This window comes from Malurus melanocephalus, unplaced genomic scaffold (assembly GCF_030028575.1).
Source record: "Malurus melanocephalus ecotype Western Australia unplaced genomic scaffold, MMel_1.1 scaffold_9, whole genome shotgun sequence".
In the NCBI taxonomy this organism is placed as follows: Eukaryota; Metazoa; Chordata; class Aves; order Passeriformes; family Maluridae; genus Malurus; species Malurus melanocephalus.
This window is the reverse complement of record NW_026623241.1, coordinates 3,856,296-3,880,105: the sequence shown is the minus strand read 5'-3', so window position 1 is coordinate 3,880,105 and position 23,810 is coordinate 3,856,296. Positions and strand designations below refer to the sequence as shown.

The 23,810-nt window shown below is 37.6% G+C and overlaps 1 protein-coding gene across 1 annotated transcript in view; it reads left to right on the top strand.

Annotated features, from left to right (window-relative positions):
* Positions 1-22,671, top strand: part of LOC130579272 (uncharacterized) — a 57,942-nt gene extending 35,271 nt beyond the window's left edge. Inside the window, exons 13-19 of the mRNA XM_057375936.1 lie at positions 1,574-1,613; positions 2,620-2,671; positions 8,826-8,937; positions 13,433-13,516; positions 15,023-15,146; positions 20,124-20,214; positions 20,790-22,671. Of these exons, the coding sequence (XP_057231919.1) occupies positions 1,574-1,613; positions 2,620-2,671; positions 8,826-8,937; positions 13,433-13,516; positions 15,023-15,146; positions 20,124-20,214; positions 20,790-20,864 (578 nt within the window). The 3' untranslated portion in view covers positions 20,865-22,671. The remainder of the gene's footprint in view (positions 1-1,573; positions 1,614-2,619; positions 2,672-8,825; positions 8,938-13,432; positions 13,517-15,022; positions 15,147-20,123; positions 20,215-20,789) is intronic.
* Positions 22,672-23,810: the final 1,139 nt, after the last annotated feature.

Here is a 23,810-nt window from a genome sequence, read left to right as displayed (position 1 = left end):
TCCATTCAGTGAAAGCAGGCAAGTGAAGAGCTTTCTTTAAGAGCTTTCAGGAAGTTTAGATTGATGTTGGAGCAAAATCTGGTATCCTTAATGAGCAGTTCAGCTGCCAAGCAGGAAGTGACCCATATGACAATCCACAGATAATTTAACTAGCTTTACAGACCTATATTTTCAACATGACTTTACCATATCCACCCTCCTTCCTCAGCAACCTAAATAAACAAGCTAGGCACATAATTCAGTAAAATCACAGAAGCTGATTTTGTTACTGACTGACAGTTCTGCTTGAATGAGTGCACAGGTAAGATGTGTAGGGCTGAAACCTCACTGGATCATTTAAAATTGTGTAATACAAGGGATTCTTTCATATTCTATCCACCACCGCTTTTTTTTTTTTTTGTCCTACGCAGTGAGCAGGGAGGTGGTTAATTGTGGTGCTGCTTCTTTTGAAGGCATTTTTTCCCCTTTACTGTCAAACATCATGGTCTTTTTTTGGGAAGTAATTTCTAATGAGCATGAATAYGGCAAGGCTCTGTAATCTCTGCTACCGCTGTTATGTGTCCACATTGACAAGGCACTGAATCCAAGCTAGAACAGCCTTCTGTGGAGTAGAAGTTATCACTATTGCCTTTAATGTCTCAGTTAAATGGCTTTTAGTTTGTTTGGAGCACAAACAGAGGGAATTCACACTGGCAGAAAGCATGAAGCCCGTTTTAGCCAGAATTAATTTGGCTAAATATTCTAGGTGGGCAGCTTTCCACAGCACTTGTTTTTAAGAGACTGTTTAAAACAATAATTGATTCGCTGATTCAATATATGYACTTTACTGTTTCTTTCCCCTGCAATACTGCATGTGACAACATATTCCTGTTGTCTATGCYAGAAAGAAGGGTAAGAAGCTGTGCTCAGGATGAGGAGAGCTGAACTGTTTCTTGCAGAAATACTGAGCTGGGCAGATAGGTTAAATGATCATAGAGCCTGGCAATCTGATACTACAGTGCTGACTTACCACAGATCTGGGCTCCTGCTGGTGCCTTAAGCCCCTAAATTGCCTATGTGTCACAGAGAGAGAATGGGATCTGCAGTAGCCAGCATCTTAAAAGAGCAGAGTTTGTTTAAGTGCTGAAGAAGTTAATCTGGACAAGCAAAGTAATATTAAACAAATATTAAAGGAAACCATGGTCATCAGAATTGCTTATCTGCTCTCTTTGAAAGTAAATAAAACAATGACAAAAAAGTAAAGCTAAATTCTTTTTTTATCAGATGCATTACCTCACTGATATTCATTGGCATTGATACACAAAATACTCAGAAGATTCCAAAGATTCAGTTCATATTTTACCTATTTATTTTTTTTTTGGCTTAAAATTCACAGTTTTGCCTTTTAACTTGTATACAATGTTCTGTTTTGTTAGTTTATGAGAAGGTGTGTAATTTTCTAGACACTTCCCTGCACTTATTAAAAATGTGTTAAAGCATCAACTCAAGTTATGATAAGCTTGAGCTTGAGCGAGCTCTGATGTTTCGAATATGGCTTTAACCATTCTTTCATGCATTTAATTTCCTTTTCCAGCCCCTGGCCTCACTGGAATTGTTGGAGGGCGCCCCAGAGTGTAAGTTAACTCCTGATCATTAACTTGTTATAATGTGTAATGATTATGTTCATACCAGTCACCATCACAAGCTTCCCCAGCTTGGGATAGCAACTACAGAAGCAGCTAAACCTTCCTGTGTCACACTGTCCTTACTAACTGAAAACAAGATAATAGTGAGTGCTATAAGATATGCATGCAAATAGTAAATTCTTTATTGAATTAAATGTGAGTTATGTAAGTTGCTGATCAGCTCATAGCACTGTCTTTGCTTAAATAAGCTGCAGGGAAAACTTGAAATGTGACTTTATGGCAAGGCAGTAGCTCRACTGTGTAAATACATGTAGATTTCTGGACTAGTTTTCACTAGTAGCTATTAGTTTGGAATATGGGCCCACTGAATTTACATCTGTATGAGCTCACTTCACCTAGAAACGTAAGGTCAAATGTTAGAACATCCCACAAAATGTTAGCATGAAACCATTTCATGACTGAACTGAATGTAATAATGTTGAGCATATTAAAAAAAATATATCCTGGCTTGATTCAGTTTTTTTCTAGATATGACTAAAATCTAGTGGTGATTTATGTCATCACCTTTACATGTTTATTCATCTAAAAATTTCCTGTCATTAAGCCCATGAAGATGGGAGAAGAACCTGTGGCTGTATTTCCAGTAGCCTGGTGTAACCAGTGTAGGTATCAATGTGCGGCTACTGACAGTGTAGGAGACTTCAGTGTCCTGAAGCACATCCTTGGTCAAGAAAACATTTTTGCTATTTTGGCTACCTCTCCTCAGTAAAATTTTCTTGGATTTTTTAACAAAATTTTCTATTCTTAATAATGGAATTTAAGCAGTTTTTACACTTCTCAGGCTTTCCATAGTTGTTTGAAAAACCATTGCTAGTCATGGCTGATTGGCTTTAATTTCCCAAGTTCGGTGTATGAATAGTCAAAAGATGTATSATCTACCAGTTTCATTAACTTCTGGTTAAATGCATTTCTGCTTGTTGTTTTGTGTGTCTAGGTCTCCGGTCTTGAAGCCATTTTTCTTCTATTATCCCAAAAGCAATGTTCAGGTAAGACTTACTGCTTAAAGTCTGTGTTCTCTTTTCTTAGAAGTAATTTGAAAAATTCTGCTGATTCTGGCATTTTCTGGTGATTTTGAGTTAGACTTCGATTAAAAAATATTTCCTCAGAGGCTATCTGAGGAAATTGCTACTCTGTTATTCACACAGAMTGTTTTGCAACAGTTGAACTTGCCAATCTTCCATTTTAATTGCAGCTAATTTTGAAGTATTTTGYATCAAAACTGAACTTCTCTTTTCAGATTCCTGGAATTACAGGTTTGAATTATTTTTGCTGCATTTGCAAAGAGTGCTTAAGAAAATTGTAGACTTTTTAGAAGGTTAATGAAGCCTCTTTAAAGAGTCGGCAGTTGGGTGTTCAGAGAGTGAAACATTAATCTTGTGAACTTGGGCGCATCATCTGAGTTTTTTGGGAGTGATATATTTAGTGTATACTACTAGGAACAAATACTAAAATCAGTGAATTTCCTCTGATTCAACAGGTTTTACCTTAACAGACATTTGGGCTTTTTGCTTCCATATACCCTGTGTGTAAAAACAGAAGTAGTAATTTCTGTTCTTGCCTGTATTGCAAAAACTGTAAAATTATGAAAACCTGTGCAACTATTGTGCTGACTATCATGGAAGACCCTGTGACTCTGTGCCCCTGTTTGGTTCATAGCAATAGTTTCTTTCAGTCCAAAAACGTACAGTTCACATGTTCAGGCAGCCCTAGGTGAGAAGTTACAATGTAAGATGATGACATGTTGATCTAGAGCTCCACTTTTCTGTGATACATATACCCATCTACTTTAAAGCTTTCATGATAAACTTGAAGAAACTGGTTTTGCYGAAACCGTAAAATATTTGGATTTATAAGCATTGTTCTCTGCTCTTCTTAGTGCCATCAGATATCTAATTTATCCTTTGGAGACTGCACATATGCCCTTCTTTTTCCACAGTCTTCAAGTAAGTTGTAATTATTGCATCCCTCTGATGCCAAGACATCGTAATACTCAGTGAGAGCCTTCACACCCATCCACTGTCAAGAGAGTGGCCAAAGGCCAGAGTGTTGGTCTTCGTTAGGCCACAGGTATTGTGACAGGCTTCTGCTTAGGGTGGCAAAGGGAAACTTAGGGAGCACAGGCAGCAAGTGAAAAGGTGGGCAAGGGGGAACAAACAAAACTGAATCAGAAAGGGACTGGTTTGTTTTCATTCATTAACACTTAYACAGTGATTAGCACAACCAAACCCTATTCTTTAAGTAGTATTCTTCATTAATGGAAGATACTTCAATTTCACAACTTCACAGAGAAGAGCTATTTAGTTATTAAATCTAACTTAATAATAAACTGCACAGTGGAAGAGCATTTTTAAAAGTCCCACCTTTCTTGTTGTCTAAAGAAGTTGAAGTACTTACTTTGGTCATCACTTACATTTTGCTTTATACAAATGGTTTGTCTTTGCCAAGTTCAGTGTGAAATTATTATCTTTATGGAAGTTAGCCTACCACTGTGTGGTTYATTAAATTCAATATTAACTTCCTGATTAGCACTGTGTTCCAGATTTGGTAAAAATGCTGTTAAGATTAAATTGTAGCCCAGGTGGTTTTCTTAAGGAAAGAAAGCAGTGTCTCCTTTACTCTTTCCAATACAGAAAATCAAAGTCCTTGCCATGTGTAACTAATCTGATGAGTGCACTGATACCCTGTCAGCAGAATGCAATGTGTTCTATCACGTTTTCCTGCAGTAAAATTGAGGGTCAAAATGTGGTGTGATTCAAGTCCCTGATACAAAATGTTAGCCATGTATGAAAAACTATTGTCCAGTAAGAGATTACAGAGTAAGTAAGGTATGAATTAACGGATTTTCTAAATTAGAAGTTCAGTTCAGTTACCAAGAGTCTAGTTGCTCTAGGTCAGTATTTGACCTAAAACTAAAAAAAAAATCCGTAAGCAGATTTTGAGTTATGTTAATATTACCACAGTGGGTTCTTTTGTTTTGTGTTTGGTAACACCTTTCTGGGTGTCAGACGATTCAGTGTTTCATTTGCACTGCTTTTATGCAATTGTACCAWTTTTGTCATAGATCACCAGTGGTTTTACAGTTCAAATAGTAGTTATTTTCCATGTGTGCTTTGAAGGTAACCTAAAACTTTCATGTAGGGAGCAATTGCAGCAAACCTGCTGAAGGCAAGTCATTCTTTAAGGGCAATCTTAAGAAAGAGTGCTGAGTTGTCCTGCATTTGCTGACAACTGACCACTGATAACTGCTGCAGCTAAGYTGGTTCATGTTGTTTTGTTCTGAAAGTTTAACCTGATGGTATCTTAATCTTTCATACTGGGAGTCCTCCAGTACAGATGAAATGAATGCCACTCGCTTCTATCCCACTTGCTCATGTCCTATCAGTGATCCCACGGGTAAAACTGAAGGGTACCGTGCTCTGTGTACTTTCTACATCCTCCCTCTTGGTCAAAAAGATCCTTTTGTATCTCAAAAAGTGAGATACTGCTCCATATATATGGCAGCCAGACATGTTTTCTTTTTTTTTCATGTTGGAGGTATTGAGCCACTTGATCCACTGCTGCTGCCTCTTGTCTCTCCAGGTCATTGCTGCCAGTCRTTGGCACACAGCAATGATGTGCTATATACAATTTGCTGCCCTGTGGGTCACGGGAAGCGGGCTTCAGCTGGATCTGTGGTAGCTGCACATTAGTCAGGTCATAATAAATCCTCTCTAGCATGGCTAATTCTTTCAAGACCTGGATACCTCCCTACAGTGTTGTCCTCTTATCTGGGTGACATACAACATTTTCCTTGAAGGGATACTGTTGGGGATGGATACCTTTCCTTTAAACTTAATAGGAGTCATCTTCAGAGGCTGAGGACCTGGGCCCCTTTCTTAAATCCAGTTGTCAATGTCCCCTTCCCTAGAAAGTGATCACAGCTGCTTGGCTTCCCTACCTTCTTAATTACAGGCTGCTAGCTCCATTATCCCAGCATCATAGCAAMCAGGTGATAATGTGCTGATCTGAAAGAGAGGTGAAATATTTTTGCATATCCCACAGCTGATTCAACAATAGGTATCTTGTTCTGCCTCTCTGTGCTGCTCTTGTGATGGTCCTGCTTCATCCTCCTCTACAAGCTGAGTTTTGTGTCCATTTCTTGTGTACAGGAGTGTATTAGGAGGGGTTAGTCCTCTTTCTGGGTTGGAGTAGCTGCCGGGCTTTTGCTTTATCATCGGATCCAGAGACTTTCTTTTCCCCTTGAGAAGAACAGTGCCAAACAGAGCTTGCTAGGCCTGGGCCAGCACATGGCAGAGATTGGTGTCTCTCTGGAATTGCCATGGTGATCGCTTACTTTCTCCAAATATTTTGCTAGTTTTTCTGGATTTTGCACTTGTTCAAGGGTGGAGTTCCAAAATGCAAGCTACTCACAGTCCTAGGCACTTGCCCATACCACCCCATGCACCATGCCACATTCAAGTGTCCAGCCTCAGGGCAGATCATACAATTATAAAATGTTAAAGATCATCTAGTACCAACCCTTACTGTGATGGGCAGGGATACCTCCCACTAGACCAGGTTGCTCAAAGTCTTAACCAAGCTGGCTTTGAACATCTCCAGGGATGGGGCATTGCTAAACTTCCCTGGACAGTTTGTTGCAGTGTCTCACCGCCTTCACAGTGAAAAATTTCCTCCTAATATCTAACCTAAATTTCCCGTCTTTCCATTTGTACCCATTACTCTTATTCTATCACTACAGTTCCYGATGAAGAGTTCCTTTCTGGCATCCCTGTTGGCCCCATTGAGATACTGGAAGGTTGCTGTGAAATCTTCATGGAACCCTCTCTGCTCCAGGCTGTACAGCCCCAAATACCTTAGTCAGTCTTCATAGGGGAGGTKCTCCTGTCCTCTTACTAACTTTATTGTCTCCTCTGGACTTGCTCCAGCAGTTCCATCTCCTTCTTATTTTGGGGAYACCAGCACTGTATACAATGCTCCAGGTGGGATCTCACAATACTAGAGTAGAGGGGGAGAATCACCTCCTTCAATCTGCTGGACACAGTCCTTGCGATGCAGGTTAGTATTTGATTGACTTTCAGGGCTGTGAGTACACATTGATGGGTCCTGTTGAATTTTCCTTCAACCATCACTCCCCAAGTCTTTCTCTGCCTGGATAGTATTCTTTAAACTTTAAACAAGACCTGGAACACATTCAGAAGACATGAGCCAGTGTGTGCCCAAGTGGCCAAGAAGACCAGTAGCATCCTGGCCTGTATCAGGAATAGTGTGGCCAGCAGGACCAGGGTAGTGGTCATCCCTCTGTATTCAGCTCTGGTGAGGCCACATCATGAGTCATATGTCCAGTTCTGGGCCCCTCAATTTAGGAGGGACTTTGAGGTGCTGGATCATGTCCAGAGAAGGCAACAAGGCTGGTGAAGGGTCTGCAGCACGAGTCTCCTGAGGAGCAGCTGAAGGAGCTGTGGTTGTTTAGCCTGGAGAAAAGGAGGTTCAGGGGAGACCTTATCACACACTACAACTGCCTGAGAGCAGGTGTTTGAGGAAAGACTGGATGTGGCACTTAGGTCTAGTTGACATTGTGGTGTTGGGTCATGGGTTAGACTCAATGATCTCAGAGGTCTTTCCCAACCTAATTGATTCTGTGACGACATAATGATAGGAACGTGCTAGTTTGAGCATGCCAGGATATTAAAARTCCTCACCATCTATTGTAATTAGTCTGGACGATAGGGGGAAGATGAAGGGGAGTGTGTCCCCTCTGTGGACTGAGTTTGCAAAGAGAAAAGGTAAAAGCTATAATTATCAATAATTTGTCGTAGAAGACTCCCAAGTACAGGAATGACAGCAATGCTGAGTGCAAATCSAGATTAGTTTCACAACCAGCAATTATATCGTATCATTAGCCAATGTTACAAAGTACAGCTTGATAACCTCAGCCTGGTTTCCATGCATGATAAACATCATAACTGGGAACACATACTGCAARTAAGGTGTTACATAATTGAACTTGAGGAACAAACACATCAACTTTGATAGCAAACTAATCATTGTGACCAGTGATTATTAAATTAATGCAATGAGTGCTTGTAAGAAATTTGTTCTAACATGTTCTAGTCAGATTTGTTGYTATCTCAACCCATTAAGACACATACTGGGCATGAAAAAGGACTGCCATGGTTTATTCCCAGCTGGCAACTAAGTGCCACTCGGTCACTCTCACCACTCCTCTCCCCAGTGTAACAGGGAGAAGAATTGGAAAAAGGGTAAAAAATAAACCCTTTGAATTAAGAACAGTTTAATAATTGAAAAAAAAAAAGTAGTTGTTGGTGTCATTAAAAGGGAGATAACAAAAAAGAAAGAGGGGAAGGAAACCAAAGAGAGACAAGCGATGCACAAGTGTGTTTCTCTACCCACTGACCAATGCCCAGCCTGGGTCCAGCAGTGATCAGCAGCTCCCAGCCAACTCCCCACTGTGCCCGTTTATATACTGGGCATGATGCTCTCTGGCACAGAATATCCCTTTGGCCAGGTCAGGTCAGTTGTCCTGGCCATGCTCTCTCCCAGCTCCTTGTGCTCCTGCTTGCTGGCAGAGCATGGGAAACTGTAGTCCTTGATGTCGAGTCTACTCTAAGTGTTGCTACTGAGCAACAACCAAACCCAAAATTCCAATATTGATAGATGTTTTTAGCAGGTTTCACAAAATGTATTTGGAGATGAATACAGGATGCAACGTTTGTCTTTAATACGAACAGCAACATCAAGAAGAAAAGGAGGTTGTATCATGGAAGTGATGGAAATGTTCAAGTTTTGGGATTCAACTGTCAAGAGTTGTGACACAAAATTCTATGTAGTGTTGCACTATATAGAGTGAGATGGAAAGAGAGTCATCCTCCTTGAAAAAATGCTAAAGTGGACAGAGCATTTCTTAGGGGTTTTTATAGCTTTTTTCCCATAAACAAAGATTTCTTTTAGGTTTATTATAAATTATTATTGCATTGTGACCTTTAAAAGGAGCAATAGATTCCTTATCTGTAAAGTTCTTAYTGGAAGTATGCTAGATCTATATTTAATTAGAAATGTGCTTTATTTATTCACATTGCAGTGGATTTCTGATTTGACTGTTTGACTATGTTCTTTGTACAGATCAACCTGTTTTTGAATGGGCAGCATGTTGAGGTATTTGAGGAGGATCTCGCGTTTACATCAGATGAAGTGGTTTCATTTGATCTGCCTGAGATTAGCAGTGAATTGAAAGGTATGTTCATCTTTGTGTTTGTGAGTGGATCATTTGCTGTCTTCATCTTGGTAAATCACATTAGATTTTGTCTGTGAAATATGTTTTGCCTCTTTATATGATGTATTTTTATGGCTGGTGCAAAACACTTAAACTGTTCTCTTGGAAGGTGCTTAGTGTTATCCAGTATAAAATGTATCTGAGACTATAACAAGTATGTAAGTAAATTTTTATTAAAAMCCCTAAGATTTAAACACAACTGAAGACCATGCAAAGTTGGCATTAAAATCAATTGAAACGTGGTTTCAAAGTATACTGTAATTTTACTTCTTGTGAATCCTGGAAATAGCTGGGTTTATCTTACACCCCAAATAGTGTTCAGAATAGAGGACAGACATACAGAATGACTTACAGACTTACAGCATTTAGATAATTAAAATGTGTTCCTGTTCTATGTGGCAGCCTTCACAAAATTAAAAAGAATGGGATCAGCCTGGATCTGGTGACTTTAAAAGAAACCATACTAGGTTAATTGTCCAGTGTGATAATTCCTGTGTTGATGCTAGACTTGCCTAACCAAATTCTCTGAGAAAGAAAAGAAGAACCTTGAGAAGGACAAACCAGTGAGCTCARTGCAGCAGGTGAGGATGTCTGCAGTGAAAAGAAAGTGTTAAATCAGAGTTGCTCATACAAGCAATTACTGAAAGTGCTGGACACATGAAAATTTTTGTTCTTTCTAATGGCAGAACTATATATAGTATTTGTTAATGTATAGCATACTGCATAATTCCCTTTTGGTCAAACWGTCTTCATTTTCTGCTAACCAGAGAACTGAGAGAATTAATTTAAAGCTGTGGATAGGTATTTGTAAATCTAAATCAGGTGACTCTACCTAAAGATTACTAGTTAGAAAAATTTCTAAAAATAATACTCATGTTGAAAAAGTAATTCAGGTATTTAAGTCTGTGTACACTTGAAAAATAAATGCTATAAAGGCACTTAGATATTARGGTTTCTTCTGTGTTCCAGATAAAGAGAGTAGTGTTTGTCAAAACTAGTAATAGAATAGTGTAACAACTAACATGAGTTAGTGGGGAATGTTCTGTGTTACACAGAGAAATTTTAGAATATGCACCTGACTGTGTGTTTATCACCATTTGAAAGCCACCGATGGTGGATTGTCATGCATGGGTTTCTTTTCCCCATCTATTCAAAGATCTCTTCAGTACAATGATTTGTGCTGTGCAGAAACAAGTTAAAACTCCTAAGTATGGTTTCAGCTCTTCTGTGTGTTGGAAATCTGCTGTCACACCAGCATCTCGGATCCCTGGGAGTTCTCAGGAGGGCAGTGGGATATTTGCACCATCAGACTGGGCAAGTTAAAGAATAGGAAGTCATTGTTCTGCTTAATAAAAGGGTTAGCAAAGGTCCTGGGCTTGGGGTTTTTTTCAACGTGACTGTAGTGCTAAATATTGGAGAAGCAAAAAGCTGTTGGACTCCCTACTGCCTTTTTATAATTTGAGAAAACTTCCTGAAGTGCCTGACATCAGCATTTAATTACTGAATTCTTCAGGCTTTTTTTAGGCAAAACCCCACTTTTGAAAGACAGCAGAACTTCTCTGGTTGTTTCCCCTGAGAAGGATCTCTAAACTTTTGCCCTTTGTTGTAAATATAAATGTTTTCTGTATGTGACTAAATACATACCTACTTCTGTGGCTTAATGTAGGACAGCATGGATGAGAAAGACAAATGGGTTACACTGTAAAAGGAACAGCTTCTGCTAAAGCATTTTCTGTCAGCATTTAGAAAGGAGGAAAGTATTTTTCTTACTTTCCTGGTTATCTCAAGTGTGAGGGACTGTTATTTGTCGTTGAATAGATAAGAGAAATATGTGAAAATGGATTTAAAATATGCTGCTAGATATGGTTCTGGGAGGGTGGAATTTGGATTTACCATTTTCCCTAGCTTTGAAGGGAATTCTTCCGTAGATTTGTTTAAGATGTTTAYTAAATGAAAACAATTTCCTGATAAACAGATCATGAAAGATAAATCAATTAGGGTAATAATAAATGAGAACACCAGATCACTCACTTTAACTGTTTTTTTTAAAGGAAGATTGTCAGAGACTGGCTGTGTAAAATGTCTAATGGAGAAAAGGTTTCTACAATTTAGATATTRTCAAATTTCAGCATTTGAAGAAGCACGTTTTGTCTTGAATTGTATATTGAATGAAATCATTAAAATTAATGTGATTTYTGTACTGTATGAAGTGTTTCTACCAGTGAGGGGCCATTGTGCCAGACTAAACTTTCATCACTGTTTCATATTGCCTTTCACACTGACCCAATACATATTGTAAAACTTTAGGWCTTAATTAGAGCAGTTGAATGCAGATAGATTGTTGTTCAGGTAGATTGTGGGTAGATTTTCTGGTCCAGCTGTGCCAGTAGAAGAGGTTGCTGTGGTGAACCCCTAGCCTTTGTTTTCCTTGTTATTGCCACTCTCAGGTGCCAACAAAGCTCCTCCTGTGAGTGTTGCCTGCTCTGTCTCAACCAAATAAATACTGTGAGCTAAGATACACTTCATCAATTATGTGTCATGTCTTACTAAGGTGTTTTTGTTATCCACTGTATCTCCCATCCCATACCCAAATGGACTTCAGGGATCTGTCCAGCTGCCACTGACAGGCTTTCAGCCTCCCTTTCTGACGGGGTCAGTGAAAAATGCAGCCAGTAGGATTTGGACATTAGTTTCTCTCTTACCCAGATCAGCYTGGCTCATGTCTGAGTTAGCAATTTTCTGTGGGCAGGAAGGGGTTGAAGGTAATGATGGTTTGGCGAGGGCTGGGTTTACCTGATTTCCTGATGCAGTTGACAGAACATTTATCTACTCATGCCTTCATGGTAGGTGCACTGTGCTCTAAATGAAGCCTATGGCCAGCATTTGGAGTATAACATCTTTAATACTGGGTCTCTTGCTCCCTAACATTAAAAAAAAATTAAAAGGGAAAAAAGCCCCAAATAGTTTCGTATTCTCAACAGAAGCAATAATAGTACAGAAAGAACAGACTGATGTATTTTCATATTGCATTGTGCCTTGGAATATGAAGTTAGTCCAGCATAATTGATTTACAAGACCCTGTGTATTCAATTCTTTTAAATTTGGGACATTTGTGAATTGCTTCTTCTGACTGCCACCAGCAGCAGCTGCACCAGAAGCTGTCACAAAGCAGGAAGGCTGTGGCTTCCCTTCTCTGCATATTCCCCTTACTGGTGTCCAAGGAGCAGAGAGAGGGGGAGAACTGCCCCTTGTGTCTGGGAGGATGAGAAAAAGACAGGAAGGGGACAGAGGAGAGAAGGACTGAGGGATGAGAAGTTTGAGTCAGAAGTGGAGGTCAGTCTGTTCCTGATGATGGTACAAGGAGGGAAGGAGAGCTGATATGGCCGCAGGAAAGTTGGATCAGAAGCAAAACTGGCTGAAAATTACCTGATCCTCACTGCCTAAAAGCTTGGATATAGCCTATTCTCCCAGTTTCAGTGTTATGCTGTGATCAGCGAGTAACTCAAACTCAGTAGCAAAGTGGGTGCTTCATCTCTCTTACTAAAGAACAGGAGCTAGATGGTGACAGCTGGCTAATCTTAGTAATCAACAATTGCAAGAGGTCTTTGCTGTGTAACTTAACCATCAAAGCTCAGGGGTATATGGTGTGAATCCCACAATATTCAATTTATGGATTTGGACAGGAGTGGGTTTGCTTTTTTATATGTAGGTGGATAAAAATATTTCATATGAACTTCATTCAGTGAAGTGCAACAACCTCTATGTTCCTTGAACATCCAATACTCAGATACTGACAAGTTAAAAAATCAAGACTGGCTTCCTAGAAAGTATACATTTTCTTATATAATACTAAGATACTTACAAAAACACAACTTGAAAAAGAAACCTTAGGTTTCTTCTATATAACTGGATAAATAACTGTTAAAACAGCGTAAATTCAAGTGAGAGATGTGTTGTCTTGAAAAGGAATTTTCAATTGTGATTGTTTTCTACAGGCATTAGCAGATTAAACCGATGTTGCAGAATTATCAGGACAGTAGCAACTGCAGGTATTTTCCACCTCCACTGGGAGCAGAGATTTGTGTGTTAAGGGGACAAAAGTTTCTGGCTAGGCAAGAAAAGACAAGCAGCTGCTATGCCTCCTTCAGACGTACTGCATTGCTAAGATCAAGATGGATATTGGAGGATGGTGGAAGTGGGGATGCCTGGTACAGCTATTCGGCTGTGAAAAAGTCAAAGGGATTTGAGAGATGGAGCAGGAGGGATCAACTTCATAATTTTGGCCCCTAGTCTCACCTCTTTTTCTCTACGTGTTCCTGTGCAAAGAAGGATTGGAAATGTTTTCAGAAGTGCCATAAACAATGCAAAAAGCATGCACTTAAACGGACAGTTACTTCTAAAACATAYGCTGTTATTTGTAGTACCATTAAAATTAATTAATTTTTATGTTGTACAGATCTGCCAAGTGGCCCACATACTTACCGCTTAGAAGATCTTGCCTATACTAGAAGTGGAGACAAAGGCAATTCTGCAAACATAGGTATTTTTCTTTTTCTTGCTTTCTGAAGTGATGTGAAATTTTCACGAGTTACATATCAAGTGCTAGTCTTAATTTTTTCAAACATCACTTGATTTTTATTTTTTTATTATGCTGAAATAAAAAAGAATATGTATCAAACATGGATTTTACTAGTGAAATATCTGTAGCCTTCTGATTAGCAGCTGTTGTAATCTGAGGTACTAAGGAAAAATACTAGTGTGTCATTCTACAAAAAAAAGATTTTTAGGTTTGGAAAGTTGAGCTCCCGAAAGTTAAATGTCTTTTTAAGGTTTTTTTTTCCTTCATGTGTGTATGTTATGTAATGTTTTGGTTGTCTGATCATGCATAATATTTTCATACATTAATATTGTAACATGTATATKGCTAAAATATTGACAGTGTTAGGAAATACTAAAGTTGTTCTCGTATGTACCAGAATGTTTATATTATATTGCTAATGCAAATGGTATATTTCAGTATGCAGTCTCTTTACATTGATTGTGCTGCTTCTTGCATTGTTTAATAATTCCTTCTATTCCTTACTTCTGCATGCAACAATTGGCTCTCTTACTTGTTGGAAGATGAGAGYGTGTGGTGTTCAAAGCTCAGTATGAATTAAAGGTGCGTTTGGGATTTGATTTGCTATTAGCTGTCATGCTAAAACTGATTACTTTTGTTCATTTGTATTTAGGAATATAGTTTTCTTGTCCTTGTTTGTCAAACTGGTTTTTTTTGGGTTGAAGAATGAAGTGATGTTGATTTTTCTTTTTTTTTCTTTTTCCTTTATTTTTCCTTTTTCTTTCTCCCTGGTTGACCACTTTTGCAACGTAGCATTGCCAGGTTGTGAGTGATGCATACATAGTAGACTTCTTCAGACATAAAGACACTACTGCTTTATTAAGGAACAACAATAACAACAACAAACTTGACCTCAAATTTAAATCCACAGATAGAAAGGTCCCTGTGACACAAAACTGTTTTCCTGATCCCGATCTGGAACCTCAGCTTCATCATAAAATTTGCTGAAGCTTACAAAGCATATTTACGGCAATAAAAACGTAATCATGGTTTGTCACACGTCATAATCTCATGCAAGAGGTGGGTCAAGGACCAAACCTTCAGTCACTGATCATGCCTCATTATGGTTATTTGTGATTACTTAGATATCKAAGTCTTGCAAACCATTTAAGGGAAGAGAGCTGCCTGTTTGTTGTGATGTTGTTGTTCTTTAGATGTCTTTCAGAGGCAGGGATTGTTTGCAGCCAGAAAAAATCCAGTAATTACTTAGTGGTCACTTAGCATGTTTTTGTGTCATGCTCCACCCTACATTTCTACTGACAGAGGGAGAGCTGTCATACTGTTGTGGTTTTGATTCAGGAGCTCATTAAAGAGGATCCATATGTACAGTTTCAGTTAAGCAGAGGATTTCAAATCGGTTTTGAAAGGATAAATACAAAATGGTTTTAACAGTTCCTATTTCAACTAATGCCAGTTAATGCCTAACAGGTGTGATAGCACGGCATCCCCTCTATTATCCATACCTAAAGAAAACTTTGACTGCTCAAGCCCTGGAGAATTACTTTCAACACCTTTTTGAGCGTGAAAAACCAGAAGAAGAACTAGTAACAAGGTGAGTATCTTGCTGCCCAGTCCACAGTTATATGGTAGAAACATGATGTTRTCAGAAGTTATCTTCAAGAATATTAACATAAATGTTGCAGACTTGTGTGTATTGTCTTTGGGTTTTTTTATGTATCTTCTTTGACTTTTAAAATAACAACTTGAGTATAGTCATTGAGAAAGAACATGAGCTTGGGCCTCTCTTGAAGCTGGACAAAGGCCGAGAATCCGTTTAGTGAAGGCATTTAAATTCCCAGAATTAGCATAGTAGTGTTGGGGCTGTTCCTTTGTTTTGTTCCAGTACAGAATGTCTTTACTGACTAGAAATAGCTTCCAATGCCCTTTGAGAAATTAATCTTTCAATCAGTTTTGAACCATTTGGAAACTACAGGAGCTTTAGTGACTGAAGCTTCCCAAGCCTCGGAGTAATTGCTGAACTGAGAGTTAGCAATATGTAAAACACTACCTGAAAGACATTTGCACAGCMAGTATAGTCTGGAGCCCAAACTTACCTGATCATCCATCAGGAATGGGCCTCATGCTATCCCTGTTCCTGCAAAACATTTTAATATAAATTAATATTAAATCACTTTAGAGAAAGCATTATTTCTAGTTATTATTTCTAGTTAGTTCCATTATTATTTCTACCCCACTCTCACCTATTTTTGTGACACATACACCAAGCCAGAATTTAAAGAAAAAACATAGCTAATTTTTCATAAAGTCTCTCTCTTAAAATCTTAAAAAGAGTACATTTGAAATAGGACACTTTCACCTGATACTCATCTACAAAAGAATATCCTCTGCCAGCAGACATAACATTCTTGTTTTTGTGGTATGACTGATGCTCAGGGCCCTCCCTGTGCTTGTTGTGTTGAGGTAATGTGCTTGTAGCATGAGGCAATGGAGCTCATTCTCCTAAGGATGTCCAGTAAAACAGTCAACAGACTTTAAACCTTTTTCTGTCTTTGAAAACAAGAAAAGCTTAATACTGCCACAAACCAGTCTTCTAAAACGTCTTTTGATACAAAGTCAGTTATTCTGCAAGTATTGAGATTTTGCCAAAATCATTTATCTATTTCCATGAGTAGTGGATAAACTGTTAAGTGTCTTTTTGCATGTTCAGAGAACTTGAGTCAGAAAGGTACAGCTCAAAGCTCAGAGAAAGAGCTTGGAGTTATTTTAACCCCTGATCTTTGAATTGGAAATGCTGTTTTTTTCTTCATGAGCAGCTCAGGGCAGTACTCACCCACTGCTTTGTAAGTGCTAACAAATCTGTGTATCTAATAACTTGTGATGCTAAGAATTTTAACTGAATTCTCTCTGAAACAGAGCAGAGGGGGAAGAAATAAAAATGTCATGCCTCCTAATGATACTTCTAGAAATTGAATCACTGCCATTTCTTAATGCTATTTATGTTCATAAATAAAAGTTGAAATCTGCTCTGTCTGGATGAAGCCAAATTAATTTGATTAACTAGATTATCTGTTTGTGGGTTTGGCTTTCTTTAATGATGTGAAAATGGAGCTCTGTGAGTGAATTGGAAAGCTACTGGGGAAAAAGAATAAAACCTCTTGTGGAAATATTTAGGATTATAAGGATTATGCTCATGTGCTTCAGATTGTGTAGTTTCTTTTTAAATTGCTTGTTTATTTTTTAGTTTCAACTGTCATGAAAAAAAGAGCTGTCTTACTCTCTAATTTTCCTTCATTTCCTTTATTTAAATGGTGAGTGGTTAAAAACTGTGTAATAGTTTTGCTGTTATACACAAACCAACCATGGCTCTACCACACTACAGAACAGAATCTGTTAACCATTTGCCTTCCATGCTTTTTCACTAGAGGCATTAAGGTGGTCCACTAAACAGAGAAAAGGTGTAATTATTTTGATAGAGAACATTAAAAACTCATAAACTTCCATATCTTCAGGTAAAATAATAGCAAAAGATGGTCTTTCAATTCCCAGGTGATTGCTTCCCACTCTGGAGTGCTAGGTACATTCTTAACAGATCTGAGTATCTTAAGATACAGAAAAAGAAACTTTTTGTGTGGTACTAGGTTAGTTATTTAAAAAGGACAGTAAAACTGTCCTATGAGGTTTTGCTGTTTCCATCTTCTGAAGTATGGTATATGTAATGTTTTGAGAACATTCCAATGCTCAGAAGTAGAAAAACCAGYTGATATGCAATGTTTTCTCCAAGAGCTGAAGAACAAAAAATGTGGATGCTGATGCTTCTAGATGACATTTTTGTACATATATTTATTAGAGAGGAAAAATAACTATTTCTCTACAGTATATCTCCTACACAAATAACTCTTCAAGCCTATGGACTTGGTTTGTGCTTTCCTTGGATAAAAAGAATACTGTCTTCTCCTTGATTTAAATGCATTAAATAATTTTGTATCATTATTTCCATGYATTTTAATGGAAACCTTATTTCTCTGAATATTATGGACAGCACTTTAAAGGGAGTAGTTAAGCAGGCACCCTATTGTGCATAATCATAGGAATTCAGCTAGAACAGTGAATATTCCTTGTTTTACTGGTTTCTGTCACAGATACAGTATCCTTTGAAGTGTTTATTTGTTTTCTGTGTTTTTTAAAAGCAATTCTTAAAACCTTTGATTAAATTGTACAATAAGATAATTTTTTTCCTTTAGATCTCAGTTAATTAAACTTAAATTGTTTAATTACACTGAGTAAATGCCTGCCAGCATTTTGGTTAATGTATTGTTGCTGCTTAAGACTATTATGATGGTTATAGTGGTTTTTCTTCCTTTTATTGTGTTTTATTTTCTGTGTGGAAATATTTTGGATGCTCAGATGCTTCAAACGAGCCTTAAAATAGTGAAGATGCTGACCTTTATATATTATAATTTTGTAATCCTAGTTTTAGCTGGAGTATTCTACTGTAAATATTTTCTCAAAGCAAATAAAAAGAACTTGCCATTTTATAGCATTCCAAATTAAGATCTGTTGCTTATATTACATACTTCCTCTGCCAAAATTACTGCAGAGAGTGAAATGAAATTCTTCCACTCACTTSTTTCTGCTTTTATATGCTCTTCAGTTTCATTCCTGATTTGGTTTTCCTGATTGATTTTCATGACTTTTTTTTTGRGAGACGAGATACTAGCTTCTGGAATACATATTCCATCCGTCTAGSCCAGTTGTGAAATTGTTTGCTGCCTGGAAATCTTTGCCAGTTTTTCAGAGTAAAATKTATAGTGCAGTGATTTGGTAGATCTCCAGTTTTCATGTGTATGTGGTAATTTTTATTTACTTTTTTTAGAAGATTTTGTAAGGTCRTAACCTACACATCTGGTTGTGCTGTGTAGGCTGTATTATGGTATTAATAAAATACCATAATTGATTATGTTATTAAATTATGTTGATTATGGTATTAAATTTAGTAAATTAGGTAGGTAACTTACTGTGGAAATTGCTTTATTCTTCATATTTGTGTTGTCTACTAGAGCACTGGTGGATTAATCTACTTTCCTGCCTTCCCAGTGGGTTCCCCTTTAAGTGTGATAATGTAGCTAGTTTTCAAGGAAGGGCAACAGAATGCTGACACCAATTTTTTTTTCTTAATAACTAATAATAACTAATTCTTAAGTGGAGTGGGAGATTGAAAAAGTAGAAGGAACTTAAAGCTTTTTGCCTAGGAAACAGACGTGAACACTGCATGACTGCTTGCTTTCTGGAACAAGAACTCAAGTGATTGTCAGACTGCTCAGTGGGATCACCTCCTTCCATGAGAAGTTTGGGTCATACACCCAAGATAAAAGGGCAGACAGGACTGTGAACACCAGCAACAGCCATGGTTTTCACAGTGCTCAAAAGGAGCTAAAAGAGATAAACATCAGAGTGACAAAATCAGCAGTATAGGAGTACTGCAAAAAAATTCCAGCTATACAGGAGAAAGATTTGAAGGATCTTTACCAAACAGATGAAGATCAGATACGTACTGAAAGAAAAATAAGAGGTGTTGCAGCAGTCAAACATCTGGAGGTAGAGTGAGAATTGGATATCATCTTYCTGTTACTACTCATAGCTTGATGATGTTCTGATTTAAATCCTTTCTTACGGAAATAAGCAAAGCTMTCAAGTCCTTAGATTAAGAAAATATTGGAGGAAAGCAAAACCAAAGAAAACCAACAATAGAAGGAAGATGATGAAAMCCTGAAAAACTGTGCAATGAGAGACAAATGGAAATATACTGTAGACCTATTTATGGAATTTGAAACAATAGGAAACCACAGAGCCATTTGCCAAACTACTACAGAAGTTTCCAAATTGGAACTGCACCACTCAAAAGTAAGAATGGAAAAATGCTTACAGTGGCAATGGAACAGAATAATAGGTCTGTCACACTAAAATAAAACTTTATCTGAGCAAAGTACATGGCTCCAGTAACGTGTTGAATTGTAGCTCTGATTTTAATTTGCAATAAAGTTTTCTGTTGGTTGTGAGAGTGATGCAGTGACTCATAGATATTTCTCAGTAAAAAAGAGGGTGTCTTCTGATTAGCTGGCGRCACTTGTTAGCAAAAGTGAGTTCCAGGAATTGAGTGTCCTTTTCAGTATCAGAACTAGGAGCTAATAAAAGTAATTCTTTTTGCCCATTGTGTTGTCTGAGTTCATATTGGATCTTGAACCTCTGGCTTCCAAATACGGGCTTCAACTCATAGAAAAAAAAGAACTCTAAAAACAACCTTATTAGAAGTGGATGAGTTTTTAATAGAGGAGAATAATTACCTTATGGTCCAGCYTTAAAACTATTAAGGACTGTTTATTTGGAGTAAGAGGAAGGAACAAGAARGCAGGTAAGGCCTTGTGTTAATCCCATTAACTTTTAGACTTGAGTCAGCAGTGGGATGTGATCAGAAGCATGAAATTTTTGCATGCCAGCTTCTGCTTGATGTTCTGTMCAAGTGTCCCTTCCGAAATCTCCTGAGAAATAATGTGCCGTTCTTATTTTACAGATATGAGTTGCCAGGAATCCATGGATTAAATTTTGTTCTGAAGAATTCCCTTGGTGGTGGTGGCATAGCATCCCTAAGAAGTGACCCACAGGCATGTATCAAAGCAATAATTTTAATGTCGTTATCTTTCATGTGCACTGTAGACCTCCTAATTTAGCCTGTGCTTTCTATAGTTGAAATACTGATAAATAATATAAACATGAAAGGGAAAACCAGATGGATATGAGGTCTTTTGTGTTGATGATGTTATGTGAATCTGAAAGGAATTATTTTTTGTATGTGTGCAGTCTGAGTATTAAATATTTGAAACATTTAAACCTGAAGATGAGCAATGCTATGGCTACAGCACAGCACAGCTCTGCTTCCATAGGCTCGGAAGTACTTAYGTGTGCAAATAATCTCAGCTATTGTGAGCTAGTCAAGAAGACTGCTCACAAAATGAGGTGATGCTATGTATGAATCATAGTAGAATTGTAACCCAAATTGCTTTTAGCATTAAGTACAAATCAATTAAAGAAACTGTTCAATCTGTTCAGGTTGGGATGCTGGAAAACTCAAAAAACATAAACAGAATTCTCACAGGGATTATAGGAAAAATAGTCATATTAAACCATTTCTGAAATTAGACAGTCAAATAAAATGTTGATTTGGTTCTTTTTCTTACAGGGTAAAGCACTTGGACAGATGCTGTTGGATTTCCAGATTAAAAATGTTCCTGATTTAAAATCACTGATAGAATAACAGGTGTTTAATATATATGCTTTTAACACTGAGTGGTATAAAAACATGGTATAAACAAGAACTGGCTTCTTGAATGAGATTTTTTTTTTTTAGGATTAAAGAGTAGAAATTTGACAGTTATTTCTCAGAGGTTAGCTATATGGCTCAGATTAGCAAATGTTTTAAATAATAGCAGACTAATAACTTTGTCTGTGCCTTGGTAACATTTCCTGTCTAGATAATACAGTGGATGAAGAATTAATTTATTTCCTGAAAAATAGAATTAATTAAATTGCAATGTGACATTTAATTATGAGACAAGATAATCTTTGTTYCAAGATGGAAATTACCTCCTGTTCGTCCGTCTCTCTTTTTCTTCTCTGTCTTTATTTGAAAATMGAATGGACTGCTCTCCTGCCAGCCATGTCTGTCCTGTGCAGTGAGTGAGGCTGGGTAAGCTGCTCTGCACTGCTGTGAAGTCAGCGCTGTCTGGTACTAGGGAACAGTTTTCCCTGCTGGGCAATAAAGAAAAAGTAATAATTGGTACTGTTATACAGTGACTGGTTGTAAATGCTGACCTTTGGTGGTGATCCACCAAACTTCCAGCACTTTGTCTGGTTAGTGACAGAYTTTATTACTACATTTACCAATATCTTTTACTTATTAATCCTTCACTTGAAAGCACTGAGTAGTAGTAAATTGCAGATCTTAWAATGTGGTAATAAATTTGAAGATGAGGAAGGGAATAGTCTGCCTGCTCACTCCTTGTGATGGTGCAGTCCTGGCTGGGATGARGTGGGGCTGGGTGGTAGAGGGATACCTGGTTTTGTTCCAGGGCTGTTAAATCCTTGATTTGTGCAGCTGTCATGCATGGATTAAGTTCATTGGACTGTCATCTGCATTGCCCTTCCCACAGAAAGGTATCTTCTGCTGTGAAATGAAATTGTGTTGAATGCAGTGTACTCTTTCTGCTGACTCTCAGTTACCGTCTCCCTATATCCCTTCCTTCCCAAAATGACTAGCATGTTCAAATGGTGATACTTCTGAACCTCCTGACCTCATTAAGAGGAGATCTGGAAATCTATATCTTATTTCCTGGGACAATAGAAGGTGGAAATTCTGTATTTTCTCTGCAGAAGCCATAAAAGTATTACTCCACATGTTCAGGCATTTTATATTCAGATATTAATCTTTTTGTTTATTTTAGTGAGAGTGTATTATTTGTTTAGTGCTGACAGAATAAGGCATTACTAATGCCAGACAAAACTATGAAAGTAAGTGTTATTTTAAGTCACCAGACCTATCCGTTAGYTGTTGCTAAATTTCCAGTGCTATCCATCACTTACTAATTTTCTAGACTCTTGCTTGCTAATGAGTACTATGCATTGAATTGTTCCAACCTTTTCTGTGGTTTTGTTCATTTGAATTGAGGTATCATARGTGAATGCTTTATCTATCTAATCCCATTATTACCTGAGCAAGTCACAGATACTGTCCATGTATACATGTACGATTCAGTCAGGTTGTAAAAAATAAGTCATTACTTCATTGCAGAAAAACAGCCAAGTTAATAACTTCAGAGGGAAAACGGCATGCAGGTTTTATTATGTTTACAGTCATTGTTGAAAACTTCATAATAATTTGGAAGTCTATTGAGAGGAAGTAAAAAAAGTGATAGACCTCAGTAGCAAACCTACAATGATAAAAAGGCTACAGTAAATATTGGCAGTTCACTCAATATGCTTCCTAAGTGACTCTGGAAATGTGTATGCAATAAGTTTCTGAATAAAAGTGAACATTTATACAGTATAAATTTGTTTTAGTCATTTATGTTGTTTCTTCTACTGGAAGAGAGTGATACTTAGTTCARAAGTTCTTTCTTTGGAGTTCTTTCACTTGCCTGCAATTCCATGCACTGTCTTGCTGGTTCTCTTTGTTCATATTTTGTCTATTCTGTCCCTGGTCTGTTAAATACAAACACAAAAAAGTAAACGATACAGTGTTCTGGAGAGCTGGTTACTTACAGCTCTACAATGGAAGCTGTAATTTGCTGAAAAGAATGGTACAGTGTTCAAATGGATTGGATATGGGAATACGGGGGTATTATTTTTTATTTCTGGAATAACCCTTTTGGATGCTATGAAACCATTCTTCACAAACATGTTTTCTGTCCGTTATTTCTTTCAGCACACCAGTTCAAACTAATGGCATTGTTTTTCAGATACTTTTTGTGCAAACTACACTCTTCAAAAATCCCTATCCAAAGATTTTATTCTCCAGAACACCTTAATGTGTTTTGAATTCATACAAGTTTGTTTGTTTCAGCAGTCCCAGATGATCTGAATGATGCATTTGTTTTTTAATCTGCAGTAAAGCTTCAGTAATTGAGAAAGGTTTGGTAAAATATAAATTGTACACAAAGGTGAGCATGTATGCAGTAAGCATTGGTTCAACTTCAGTCAGTTAAAAAAATCATCTTGCCTGCTTGTTAAACCAGGTCTGTTTCTCATATAGGCAAGAACTTCCAATTCCCCTCCTTTCCTGCCTTTTCCCTACTGTGTTAGCTGTGAGAGCAGGATGGAAATAGTAATGTCTAGTGCATAAAATAAGGTTCCTTCTAATACAGGAGTTTCAGTGTAATGGAAACTGGCTTACACCTCTTACTGAAGTTTTTATACTGTGGCTCATCTGTACTACTAAACAAAGGCTGCATTCTTACCTCTCACAGCTTTCTCACTGCATCTCAGCTTAACTCTCAGAAATAAAGCATGGGTTTTATCATTAAATTGTTCCACAACTGTTAACAGTCCAAACAAATACTTCCTCAGCATTTTTGAGTTTAACATTCCAAAGTGATTTTCCCACTTAAATTTGTGTAGTAAAGGTACAAAAGCTATTATACAAAAGTCACCCAAGAGGATGTGCCAGTGTTTGATGCACAATGTATATTTTTAGTTTTGCCATCTC